The sequence below is a fragment of the Henckelia pumila genome, unplaced genomic scaffold (assembly GCF_033568475.1).
Source record: "Henckelia pumila isolate YLH828 unplaced genomic scaffold, ASM3356847v2 CTG_525:::fragment_3, whole genome shotgun sequence".
Lineage (NCBI taxonomy): Eukaryota > Viridiplantae > Streptophyta > Magnoliopsida > Lamiales > Gesneriaceae > Henckelia > Henckelia pumila.
The window spans coordinates 2,523,705-2,538,649 of record NW_027331857.1 but is presented as its reverse complement, the minus strand read 5'-3'; the positions used below and the strand labels follow the sequence as shown (position 1 = coordinate 2,538,649).

The following is a 14,945-nucleotide window of genomic DNA, read 5'->3' as shown; positions in this document are numbered from 1 at the left end:
ATCTAACACAACAGCGAAGGAAAAACAAATTGAACTAATTTCAGGTCATAATTATTGACTGAATGCATTACCAGTTCTTATATAAACCAAATATAAGAAGGTCAATAATGCTGTTTATAATTTCATCATGGGTCTTCATTTTGGCCTTATCTTGGTTTTCATCTTATAAGGTCAACTGGTAAAGTTAAAGCCCCCCCTTTTTTTTTTTTTGGGAATTGAGAGATCAGAGGATTTTCGTTATAATTGGTTCTCCACACTGGAACTTTGATGTCAGATAAGCTACACGTCATCGGCAAGTTAAAGCCCCTGTTGTATGTTTTACATGCTGAATTTGAAGTGCTTGTGAACTAGTGATTGTTGTTTTGATATTGAGGTGAATTTGAATCTCTTTCACTAGGATTGCCAAGGATGAAGCGAGGCATATATGGACTAAAAGTTCAACAAGTCTCTTTTATCCTCCTTGGTTTGGTGTATTGTGCAATGATGCTTGCATTGACATGGAAGAAGACCACATTTCTGACCTCTTTCGACCCAACTCAAAGTCTTGTCTTGGAGCTTAATCGAGGTATGTGTCCCTATTAATGATCTCAATTCGATTTCACGACCATGATCGCTGATACTGTGAAGTTAATTCAAGCTTTGGTCTGGAGAGAATTGTTTAATTATGAAAGTAATGTCAATGCCATTGTATTCGTATATGATTTCAATCAATATGATATTAGAGAAAAGAGGATTTTTTTAAAAAAAACAAATTTTTTATTGTCAGATCATGAACTAACGTCAAGTCTAATCTGCTTTTCCTTGTGATCCATGTCTTTGATAGCCAGTGGATTTTGGCACTATCACAGACAAAGGAATTTTAAAAATTTTTGTTTAAGGGAATACACAATGAACAGTTGTTTCGAACAATTGTTGAAACATACATTTCATGATATTGCGGACGTTGCTTACATTTTAAAATTTACAGGCTGTAATTATGCCAAAGGTAAATGGATCTCTGATGATAGTCGTCCTCTATATTCTGGCTATGATTGTAAACAATGGCTGTCCCCAACGTGGTCTTGTCGTCTCACACAGCGGACAGACTTGGACTATGAAAAATTACGATGGCAACCCAAGGACTGTGATATGGTAGAATTCTTGGCTTCCAAGTTCCTAAAGAGGTACGTATAACTAACAAAGTTCAGTATTTACTTGAAAATGCAAAAAATACTACTTCTATGGTTCAATAACAAAGTTGTGAGAATGGTGTCAAAAAGGTGTCCACTTTAGTCCATGCATCAGCATTTGTCTTCTTCACTATGATGCATGTATGTTGGTGGCGTTCCCAACACCGATAGGAAGATTGCAAATATCGCGAGTGCAAAAAAATTTAAGGTTCACAGTATTGTCGAATGGGTGAACACTCAGCTCCCAAAATTTCCAGGCCTCAAAGCATTTTTCCGATCCATATCTCCGAGACATTTTTTCAACGGAGAATGGAACACTGGAGGTACCTGTGACAATACTACCCCTCTATCGAGTGGCAAGGAAGTTTTGCAAGATGAATCAGGTGATCCTCTCAGTGCAGGAGCAGTGAATGGAACCATTGTTAAACTTTTAGACATCACGGCTTTGTCTCAGCTTAGAGACGAGGGTCATATTTCACGTTACAGCATTAATGCGACGCCTGGGGCACGTGATTGCTTGCATTGGTGCTTACCGGGTGTTCCGGATACTTGGAATGAAATTTTGTTTGCGCAAATATAGTTTCTGGAGTTGTTTCAGAATTATATTCAGTCACCAGCTAATCGAAAATGCATTGTTGGTAATAGTTACCCCTAACTGCTAGTAAAACAATAAAAAAACATGCTGTTTGAACTACTATAGAGTTTAAAAGATTCGAGTTACCATTACCAATAGCACCAATTCATGAATTTACTGATTAATTATATGTAATTATAATTGGATTTCGAATCAACATCTCATTCTAAACTCAAATCTTGGTGTCATATGAGTGTGACAGACGGTTAGATTAATTGTCACCAAAGTTTGGCCCCTTTGGTATATCATTCATGGTTTGACATTTACAAGGAAAAGAAAAGGGCAATAAAGGAAAATTTTGAATCGAATTGAGATATTAAGTACCATTAACTATCATAAATTCATTTTAAAAAGAATGAGAAGAAAATGTTGTTATATATATAAAGTACTATCATCTACTTTTTCTCAATAAATCTCACTTTTTCCATTAGATTATTGTTGAATCCTTTGTGAAAGTATAATTCTTATAATTTTTTGTGATAATTTTTTGTTTCGAAAAATGTAGAGACATGAGGTAATTTAATAAGATGTATAAAAATCTCGTTTGATTAGGATAATGTAATATTAAGATGTGTAAATAAATAGAAAAAAAATTTAAATAAGAAAAAGATAATAATTTTTAGTTTGAAATTATCATATTAAAACACATAATGAGCTGCATGTAAATTTTAATATGTAATAATTTTTTTTTCGAAAATTAATGTAGAAGTATGAGATAAATTAAGAAGGATAAAAAATCTTGTGATTATGATAATATAATATTAAGATACTAATAAAGAAAAAATAAAATAAAAAAAGAAGACAATTATTTTTGTTTAAAATTATCATATTAAATATGAGCTATAGCCTATGTATAAATTGTAATAGTGTAACAAATGAAGAAATAAACATACTTTTTGCGCTATCATAATAAAAATAACTAAATATTTTAGAAATTTTTATCCATTTTAAAATTTCAATAAAATATGTTTTTAGATAATTTCTGGATAGAGAATCACCATAAATGTTAATATTATTAATGATTTTAATGTTTTAATATAATAGAACAAAAAATAAAATATTTCATTACAAATCAAACTCAATTATTTCTGTCATAAAAAAAATAATATTAACAACGGATTTTGCTAAGATTTAGCGCATTTCATTATATATATTTTTACTACTAGTATTTTATTGAACTTTTTACTACTCATACTACTACTATTACTAATTATTAATTAATAATTAGGACGTAAAATTTATCATTATAAGTTTTATAACAGAAACATGACTTAAAAAAATGGAGAGGTATACTTATGAGTAATAATGAAATATTTATAACTAAAAAAGTTATTGTAAGTTATCTGAATTACATACTTTTGATGTTAATTTTTAACTGATAAAAAAGACAACAAAACACTAATTTAATATGATAAATTTAGAATGAGAATTAAAATAATAATTAAAACTTTTAATTAACATAAAATAATACTTAGTGAAACTATCATTTATATATAATAATGATTAAGAAAAAAATATTTAAGATATGACTAAATTATTACAATGATGATAATATAAACTATTAATTATATAAAATAATATATTTTAAAAAATATATAAATTAATTACTAAAGATAATATTTCTTTAATATTTCTTCTTAATCAATTTATCTGCATATACTACATACAAGTGATATCAAAACAAGAAAATAGAGGGGCAAAGTTTATTTCATTGCGAATTTATCACTTCGTCCTCAAATTGTGCATCGCTAAAAACCATGCATAGACAATTATGAAAAGTTAAGATAAAAAATAAGGATGAAAAAGATATTTAAAATTTTAGTCAAATATAAGAGTACTGACGTGATTGATTACATCATGAGTGATGAAGATTGATTTACTTTTTTTTTTCATTTATATCCATTATAATTACCTCAAAATTAATTATTAATAAGCTATGTATGTTATGTAATTTAAAAATTCATACACAATATGTCAACGTATTTTGATGACTGAAAACAATTAGAACAAGAAATGAATAATAATAATTTAATATATTAATTAACATAATTGGAGTTAGCATCTTAAAAGTTACTCATAATTTCTAATTAAATATTTATTTTTAAACCAAAATAATTTTTAAATTAATATCATATTTTTGTAAAAAAAAAAGGAAATAAATATTATATTCATATCATTATGACAATCTTATTTCATATAAACTCTTCAGTAAAAACTAATAATAAACCAAAGGGGAATATTTAAGAGTGAAATAATTATATATTATATTTAAATCTATTAACTTTTAAATATCATTTGAATCTACATCATTGTTTTTATTATATATTGCATATGTTTTGATTATATAATCTTATCTTTTTAACACACATTAAAAAATCATCGAAAAATCAAATTAGATACAAATTTCATATTATATCCCTATATAATTCATTAAAAAAATTATTGCATGTTTTTTAACATGTAGTTAATATGGATATATATTATTAAAAGAGTAGAAAATATATTGTTGTAATATGGAAAAAAGATTGCTAAATATAATACAAGTTTATATATTTGGGGCAATCACATATATAATTGAGACAACAGTAATAAGTATATAATATAATATATGCGTGAATATATCATAAAACCAAAATACCAATGTTCTCTACAAATCAATTATCCAACTTAAATCCTAATAATGATTTCAATCAATTGACCAATTTAATATATACAAAACATTGTAAATAAATATATATGGAAAATCGTTTTGATGGAAGATGATAACAATTAGAAATAATAAAATAATAAAAATTAAATAAATTAATTAAGATAATTAGAATTAACATCATAAAAGTTAATCATAATTTCTAATTAAATAATCTTTTTTAACCAAATTTTATTAAACTAATGAAATATATTTTTAAATAAATATGAATAAAATATTATATATCATAATGTATTTTAACAATCACAATCTCATTTAATATAAGTCATTTAATGAACAATAAAAAATAGATAATAACCAACCTTGGAGTAAATTTAGAAGTATAACAATTACATATCATATTTAACTATGCATGCTACTTTTCAATGCCATTTTAATTTACATAATTTATTTTTATATAAAATAATATGTTTGTGAATAATCATAAAGTCAAACAGTTTCGACGCGTGACACGAATAGAACTGGGCAAAAAAGCTGTCACTGAGGTTTGGTGGCATCTGAAATCTTATTGTATAAGTTGAGAAGAGGATTGAAGGTTCTTAGGTCCATGTAGAAGGAACTAGAACATTGTGAATAAATATCAAGGTTCTATGTTCGTGCGAAAAGATCTAGAACATTATGGACAAAATATCTAAGTTCACCAACCTGGGACACACAAAATTTTTTTGTTCCTTACGCTTGTGTTTGTTGCCGTACAACAGATTTTGTCTATTGTATGGCCAACAGAAGACATAAAACCTTCTAAATTCTTCTTTTTTTGTAGCCACATTTCATTAATTTGTACATACAATCAAGAACTTTTAAGAAAGTGAAAGTGATGTTTTGGATAAATGGTTTGCCTTTGTAGTTTCAATACTCCATTTTTTATTACTGTTTCGCTTGATTTGATTCTGTTTTGTTTTGATCCTGGTTTAGCAAGTTGTATGTTTGTTGGGTTTGGATTACTGTGAAAAATGAGATTGTTCAGTTTGTGTTTTGAAATATGTTGCAACACGACTCAAGACAAGACAAGACAAGAACATAAAACTTTAAGTCGAGACTAGAGCTAGACTCTACGTCCTTAAGACAAATTTACCCCACACACGGTGCTTATAGAATATGACAATCGTCTCCCAAGATACAAAGACTTTGTTTTGTAATAGGAGCACTCCAAATTACAAAATCAGATAAACTTTAAGATGCTTTTTGAATTTCATGACAATATTGAACGAAAAAGAGTGCAGAAATATGTTGGACGAAACTGAACTTTAATTTCTGGTTCAGAATATCTAACAACTAACAACAACCATTTTGCAGAATGTAGGGCTCTATATATAATATGTGAAAAAACTTGAATGAAAGAACACATCTTTCCATGAAGGGATGCCACATCACAAGTGACCATTCGGTCATATATTACTAAATTGGTGTGGTATCTCTTTCATTGAAGAGGTGCCACATCAAACCACCAATTCACAATTCAAATTCAAATTTGAATTACGACGTAAGCATTTGTGTTTATTTAATTATATATTATATAATATATAATCCTTTTCGATTTAATATTTTCACTCGATAAAATCCGAATAATTATTTGTGAATATTTTATAAATTTCTCATTCACCTTAATTGATAATCGAGAAATAATTTCATCACAAATATTTTATCAATTCTAAATGGGTACACAACCCAAATTTCCAACAATCCCTCACATGAATGAAAATTAATGCATGTATGAAATGCATACACTTTAAAAAGTTCAAACGAAAGATTACTGCATCGGGAGAGATAGCTTTTGCCTTTGAACCTTCTATAGTAAAATACCATCGAATTTATTAGCTAGTTAGTGAACGCGATGTGTTGAATACCCAGCCGTTTGTGTAAACCAAGACAACAATATCAACACAATAACATTTATCACATCTTATTAGTTCTCATGGTTGTGTCCGTTTTAGCCATGGACACGCTCTTGGATTGATAAATGTTTCATTAAAGCGGCTCGTCTTCACACTTACATAAGTGATCTTCTATATCCTACCATACCCGACTTTTTCAAGTATAAAAATCATTAAAAGCATAAGCTTAACCTCACTACATGTGGTAAGCAGCACGTTTTCACCTTAGGAATGAAAAGAAAACTTCATTTCAAAGTCTGTCTCAGTTGCTGTTGCAACAAATCTCATAACATCGTTGTCACATTGAACCAAGATCTTGGGATCTCACTTCAGCAAGGTTGGGTTTCCGCTAAGATCGTTTTGATCGTAGATTTTTAGTCTCATTCTCCTTGATAAGCCGTATTTTGATTTCTACTCAAAACTTTGTGTACACATCCATCAACTTATCTTTGCATTTCACAATGTCGACTAAGATAATTTCATTAGAGATCAACTGCTTAATGGTATTATGTTTACGATCAACGAGTGGTGACATATCATGTACTCATAGCTCCGTGTCTTTCCAATGATCATTTGGCCATTACAATATATTATCATGGAAAACACTAGCTTTAATCAATATGAGATATCCTTCAACATATTTATCAATCATGTAGCCTCTTTGATGAATTTATTCATGGCTATAAACTATGATTCTATAAAAGATCGAGTTATACACAATGGTTCCTCAACCAAGTCTTTTGTGTCCAATATGAATTTTGCGTCACAATAGCCTTCTAATGATATTATATATCTCATATACATATTTAAGTTTGTTGACCTTTAACCAATATCCAAATGTGTACAGTTTGTGACGTACATCAAACTTTTAATTACACTTGAATAATGAAATCATTATATGGGTTCTCCATTTTTCTTATCCAATTGTAGATTTGCATCTATTGGAGTTCGATATGAACAAGATCATAAACATCGACTCTTATTAGCACCATCTCAATGTAATGAGAATGTGTGAGGACAATTCTTTCACATGTTTTAGTGATCTTAGTTCAATATATCACATTCTTTGTACCCATATCTCTCATTTCAAGGTCATATGTACAACTTTTGTGTTCAAAATCACTATAGATAATGAACTTTCCATTTAATCATATATTCTATGATTGTTTGCACTTTGGTTTCTTCTCATGTTGCGACAACTTCTGCAAACAACTTTTATTTTGTCAAGAATTCGTTGCTTATTTCTGTTGTAACAAACTTCAAATTCATCTTTATTTCACTTAGGATGAGTTCCAGTTACAACTTCATCGTCATTTATTACGATGAATATTCTGCCTTAGTCACGTTCTGATAGTTGTCCCAACATGCTTTGTTGCAACCTAACTCAGATTACCTACTAATCAGAAGCTAATTAAGCATGCCTTTAACTTAAGCAAAATATAATCAAAATTTAACAGCGAAAAGTAAAAAATCTAAATCCAAATACACTCATTCTTTCAGTATGACCTAATTTACTAGAAAGGAAGGGCTTGCTAATAGATGTACCAACTTGATTGCATGAAATTATTATTGCAAACATATAGTACATGGATTACTTATCAAGGCATTAAGAAAAATAGATTTTGGATGAGCTCCTACAATCCCTGTGGAGAGCAAACAAATAATATTAAAGGGAATCTAGCATTTTAAAAAAATGGACTTGATTTTGGTTTCTTATTTAATTAATTGTCCATTTGTGTTGTCTACTTTGTATCATGTGTCGATGGATCTTTAATATAATGAACAGTTGTTTCGAACAATTGTTGAAATATATTTCATGATATTGTAGACCTTGCTTAAATTTTACAATTTACAAGCTGTAATTATGTCAAAGGTAAATTGATCTCTAAGTAGTCGTCTTCTGTATTCTGAATATGATTGTAAACAATGGTTGTCCCCCACGTGGTCTTGTCGTCTCACACAGCGGAAAAACTTTGACTATGAAAAATAACGATGGCAACCCAAGGACTGTGATATGGTAGAATTCACGGCTTCCAAGTTCCTAAAGAGATACATATGACTAACAAAATTCAGTATTAACTTGGTGAAACTTGAAAATATATATATAAAAAAAAAAAAAAACAAACAAACAAGCAAACTTTGAAATTTAAAAATATCAAGGCGTTTGTAAATGTTTTTAATGTTTTATACGTCGAAAAAATTTAAAATATATGTTTCAATAAAATCTTTATAAAATATTTTTAAAAAATATCTTTCTAGTTTTAAGATAACTCTAACTTGTCCAAACACATATTTAATTTTTTTTTCATTTATAAAACTCTACAAATGTTTTAAAGGACATTTCCAAATATAACTTAAGTGTTTAATTTAAAAATATTATATATAATAGTTGTATAAACACGTATTTATTCATAAAATTTTTTTTTAAAAATATTTTATTTTAATTTAAAATATTTTATATAATAGTTGTATAAACACGTATTCATTCTTAAAAATTAATCTAAAAGTATTTATTTTTAAAAAATTTAAAAATAAAAAATTTTTGTATAAATTTTTTTTACTAAAACACGGTGAAACGGAGCCTGAAAAAAATATTTATTTTCATACAAACATCTCCTCCAAACAATATAAGAAATATGCTTGAGGTACCTGGGACATTGAAGACTGTGCAGAAACTCGACAAAGGTATGCACTATTCAAAGAATATTTGGAAGAGATGTTTGTATGAAAATAACTGATGTTTAGTTATCTGACCATTGTTAATGTCTTTTGCTTTCAGAGTAATTTGTTTGCATAAGTGGAATTTTTAAGCTCAAACCCAGTTTTGAGTGGCTTGCTTAAAACTGTACTGGTTTTGAAGAAAGAGGATGTACTCTTATTTTACAATCTTTGCTTTTGAAATAAATTAGATAATATAATATAGCTTTTCTTTTTGTTGTTGAATTTCAAATCTATGACTATAAAAAATAATTCAAAGACTTTCCAAATAACTTTTTTCATGATTCAAGCGCATGCATGTACTATTTTATCAGATATAATTTAAAAATTTTCCAAATACATTTCGGTATGAACGGTTTATCATCGGTAACGTACCGAAATTAAGGTACAATATCGGTATAAAATTTATATCTTACCGAACATTAACGTCGGTATACCAAAAATTCGGTACTATATCGATGTCACATTTTCCAATACCGAATATTTCGGTACGATATACAATATTTGTTGAAAAACTCGGTATACCGTACCGACCCACCCCTAAGTAAGCATATGTTTTTGGGGAAATATATTTTTTTATTACTAACTCATGTACATATATTACTATCAGTGAGAGTTAAAAAAAATAAACTTATTGTCATGATTTTGATCTACTAAACACATGATCTCATCAACAAAATTATTGACACAAAATATGATAAATCAAGCATAATGTATTGTAAATGCAGTATAACGTAGATACAATTGACTATACAACAATAAAATATGAGCTTAAATATATTTGAGAACCACTTTTGTCTTATTAATAACTCATATGTATATTTAATTAGTAAGAGCGAGAAAAATAAATTTATTGCTATATTTTTTGGGAAAATTGCAAATTTAGTCCAGTATATATGTTTGTCATTTTATGATTTTGGTCCTTTATGTTTTCACATTTCAGTTTTAGTCCTGTATGTTCCGATTTTTGGCAATTTCGGTCATTTTTCTTCGAAAATGGTGACGTGGCACTGTACACGTCAGCTCCACATCAGCATTGAATTGGTTCCACGTCAGCGCCACATCGGAAAAAGGACTAAAATTGCCAAAAAAATAAAGATAGCGGACATAACTGAAATCGAAAAATATAAAGGACCAAAATCGCAAAGTGACAAACATACATGATCAAAAAAGTAATTTTCTGATATTTTTTTCTAACAAACATAAAGTCCTATCAAATTATAGCCACATTATACCATATTTAATTAATAACTGCAGGAAAAATGAAATTAGCATATTTCGTGTCAAGAATAATGTTGTTAGTGTAATTTATTTGGTAAATAAAAATCATAGTGAACATTTGTTTTTCTACCTTTTACCCATAAAGTAGGCAAAAACTTGTATGAGACGTTCTCAATGGTCATATTTATGAGACAGATCTTTTATATGAGTTATCCATTAAAAAGTATTACAATTTATGTCAAAAGTATTACTTATTTTTATAAATATAGGTAGAATTGACCCGTTTCATGGATGAGACAATCTCACAAGAGTGTTACTCCATAAAGTATGCACATTAATTTGGATCTAGACAACCAATGATGTCTCTCAGAATTTATACTCAAACATCTAGCTTATATATGTACCCAAATTTAAATGAATAATACTGAGATTAAATTATGTTATGCCCACATTAGTAACTAACTCATAAAGTATGCACATTAATTTCTCTTATTACTAACTCATATGCGTAGTTAATTAGTAAGAGCAGGAAAAATGAACTTATTGCTATAATTTGTTCTAACAAACACGAAGATCCTATCGGCTATCACGTTTAGCCACATTATACCATATTTACTAGATATTATTACTAATTCATATGAATATTTAATGAGTTAAAAAGAAGATATCAATAAACTTATTACCGATATTTTGGTTTACAAAACACAATATTATTGGCATAAAATATGATAATTCGGGTATATTATGTTACAAATATAGTAAATGGTGGCAACAATTGAGCATAAATATGTAGAAATCATCATTGTATTATTACTAACTCATACATATATTTGATGTGTAATAGTTGAGAAATTAACTTAGTACCATGATTTTGGCCTACCAAACACAATAATACATCAACTATATTAATAACACAATTATGAAAATTCGGACATAATGACTCAAAATATCATATAATAATATGGCTATAATTGAGTATAAAACATGGATATTTGAGCATTAATTAATGTATATGAGATGAGAATCATCTTTGTATTCATTTTATTACCTATTTTTATTAGTTAAAAATGGGGAAAAAATATTTAAAATGATTTTTATATACCAAGAACCTAGACATAGGTACAAACAACATTATTCTTGACACAAAATATGACAATTAATTTGGACATTATATATCACAATTGAAGTACTATTTCATTCAAACTGGATACATTACTTGACAATTTGAGTATTCATTTTTTTAGCTGGAAATTATAAAGTCTCGAAACGATTTCAACTATAAAATTTTATATTTTTATCAAATCACACGCGATATGTTAATTACGGCATAATTCGTTCAAAATGGGTATTGCATATTTCAAATTGGGCACATATATTTGATATTCAAGTACAAAATTAGAGGAGTATTGTGGTGTTTGTGTTTGTGTCGTTAGTTTGGGTTAGACTCGTGGGTCGGCCCGGTCCGGCCTACCATACAATTTAAGAAACTCAAATAAAGGTGGGCCTAGGTGGCCAACCCACGCGGATCGTGGGCCTATGTGGGTTAGTCCGCTGCGTGTCTGAGTTGATCCACGGGCGTGGTGAATTATTATTATTATTATTATTATTATTATTATTATTATTATTATTATTTTTATTTTTATTGTGATATATATATTTTTTAATGAACGTTGGGAATTTTTTGTAATAATTACTTTATATAAAATTCTACACGTAGGAAATTAATAATTAAAATTTTTATTAATATGTTTCTATTAATATTTATTTATGAAATTAAATTTATAATTAATTATAATAATTTTTATTTGTAGTGAGTCAATCCATGGGTCAGCCCACCTAACCAGCAACCTACCTTGAAATGAGTAGAAGATTTCCAGCCCAACGGGATGGTGGGCGGCCCGTCCTCGATCAGCCAAACGGTGGGCTTTTGATCGGCCAATCGGCCCTGCCATAGGTTGACCGTCTAACAGCTACACGACGTGGTGATCCAACATAACACATATAATGAGTAAATAAGTGTGAAAAACATTTATTATAATTATGCGTGTCTTACACGTAATTAATGATCATAATGATATGATAATTTACTCAAGATATGATAATTTTAGCACAATTCCTTCAAAAATTGTTATTATATATTTAAAATGGCGTACATATATATCATTGATATTCAATTATAGAGCTAAAAAAATTGTGATGGTGTTGATCTAACATCATATACGTTAATTTATTAAATAAATAAGAAAAAATATTGTGGCAGGAGTCACGGTAGGAGTTGGAGATACGACGGACTGAGTCCCAGACAATGAGTACTCTTAGGCTTGTTTTTCTTGATGATAGTATGATACATGGTGTTTTCTTGATATCTCTCCATTTATGCTCGTCGTTTTTTTGGATTACTGGAGCCCTTTACTACTACTTCGCCATACCAGGAGTCGGTCCCGACACGGCAGGAGTCACGGCCCGAGACGGTGAGTAATCTCTTTTGACAGACTTGTGTTTTCTTGATGATACGTGTTTGTTTTGATATCTCTTTTGTACATAGTACGCGCCAAGCTCATCTGCAGGAGATGGAAGTGCAGATGCACCAACCCAAGACGACATATTTTGTTCTGCCTTATACTTGTGTGTGTGGCCATACAACAGAATTTTTCTGTTCTATGATCACCAGAAGGTGCTATGTTTTACATAGTACGTACCTTTTGAAATTTTTTTTTCCACATTACATTTGTACATACAATCTGGAACACATTGATAGTAATATTCTAATTCAATAATATTCAAGTGAAGCGAGAGCACCTTGATTCCTTGGATGAACATATATGTCCAATGTCCACTACGAGTGTATCAACAAACAGCAGATCAATGATTTGGCATTGGTTGTAACATATTACTCATTTCATGATGAGAATTGGATCCATGTTAATATGTATCGTGGAGTAGTTTTAGGCATTCCGTGATGTTAGTTGAACCTACCAATCACTTTTTCAAGGGACAGAATATGTATGGAGGCTCATACGATGAGATGAAGGCATATTTGTTCTTTAGTCGTGCTTGTTTTGAATGGATGCATGTTTGTTGATAGATAAATAAACTTGATTTTCAGCATAGTTTTTTGATGAAGTGTGAGTGAACCATATGGTTTGAATGAGATATGCCTATAGGCTATAAACAGTTGAACTTGTTGCATTATTTTGTATTTATTTTGTATGATTTTGTTTTGTTAAGGTCATTCATATGTAGTTTTTGAATTTTTGTTGCATTCAAATGACTCGTCATGATTTTTGGTTGGCTGTAGGTAAAAGATGGAGAAAAGAAAGAGTTTGAGCATGGAAATATGGCACAAGTAGGAATCACAAAGCATTAATGGTCCAAAATTTATTTTTGATTCTAGATTTATCTAAATTCAATCTCCACTGTTCAAATTTTATTTTAGGGTGTTTTAAAGTTACTGTCAAAATTTTATTTCAATCCGACGGTTAGAACTCAATTTATAAATTTTTCAAAAATGTTGAGCGATGGAAAAGAACAGGGCCGCGCTCGAGCGACCAGATCTTACCGCCCTAACAAGTGGCAAGAAAGTTTTGCAAGATGAATCAGGTGATCCTCTCACTACAGGAGCTTAGACATCACGGATTTGTCTCAGCTTAGAGACAAGGGTCATATTTCACGTTGCAGCATTAATGCAACGCCTGGGCAGGGGCGGCCCTGTCCCAGGGGGGCAGGGCCCTTTCCCAGGGCCCCACTCATGGTGGGGTCCCCAATTTATTAAAATTTTTAATATATATATAATATATAATTATTATATATTAATAATTTCTAATTAATTATAAAAAATATATATTTTTTTTAGAAAATTAAAAAATTATAATAATTATTATTATACAAAATATCAAAAAATATTCACGCACGTCCAAAGCTATATATTCAATAGTTGCTCCGTTAATCATCTCTCATTATGGTTTGTTTGTCGTCGAGCATCGCTCCACATCACCCTTCTGTGATCATTGATTTTCCTAGCCTCGAGTTCTTAGTTTGAGTTGTTTGAACGATTTTTTCTCTGCCTCTGGTTGTGCGAAAATTTGATTTATGAGTCGTTCAATTTAATTTTTATGTTAGATGTTAATATTTGTTGTTAATTCCAGGCAGGGGGTTGAAAATTCGTGGATTAGGAGCACAATTTTTGAAACCCAATTTTGAAAATTGTTTTTTTTAGTTTAATTTTGAATAATTAAATTAACTATATATAAATTGAATTTGCATAAGTGTGGATAATTTATTGTGATTTTTTATGAAAAATTCATGATTACGAAATATGAAGGATAATTTTATACAGATCAATTATATCTAACTTTTTAAATTAATGTAAGAGGCCCTCTGATCTAAACTTTGCCCGGGGCCTTGTTTTCCTTAGGACTTCCTTGCGCGTGGGGCACGTGATTGCTTGCATTGGCGCTTACCGGTGTTCCGGATACTTAGAATGAAATTTTGTTTGAGCAAATATAGTTCCTGGAGTTGTTTCAGAATTATATTCAGTCATCAGGTAATCAGAATCAAAAAATTGGAAATGCACTGTTGGTGGGAAAGATCACCATATAGATTATGCTCACAGGTTATTCGAA

General features: G+C 29.5%; 1 protein-coding gene across 1 annotated transcript; it reads left to right on the top strand.

Annotated features, from left to right (window-relative positions):
• The first annotated feature begins 480 nt into the window (after positions 1 to 480).
• Positions 481 to 1,749, top strand: LOC140873101 (protein trichome birefringence-like 16). Its single transcript, XM_073276082.1, has 3 exons — positions 481 to 565; positions 968 to 1,163; positions 1,311 to 1,749. Exons 1-3 carry the CDS (start codon positions 481 to 483, stop codon positions 1,747 to 1,749), a joined length of 720 nt encoding a protein of 239 aa, XP_073132183.1.
• Positions 1,750 to 14,945: the final 13,196 nt, after the last annotated feature.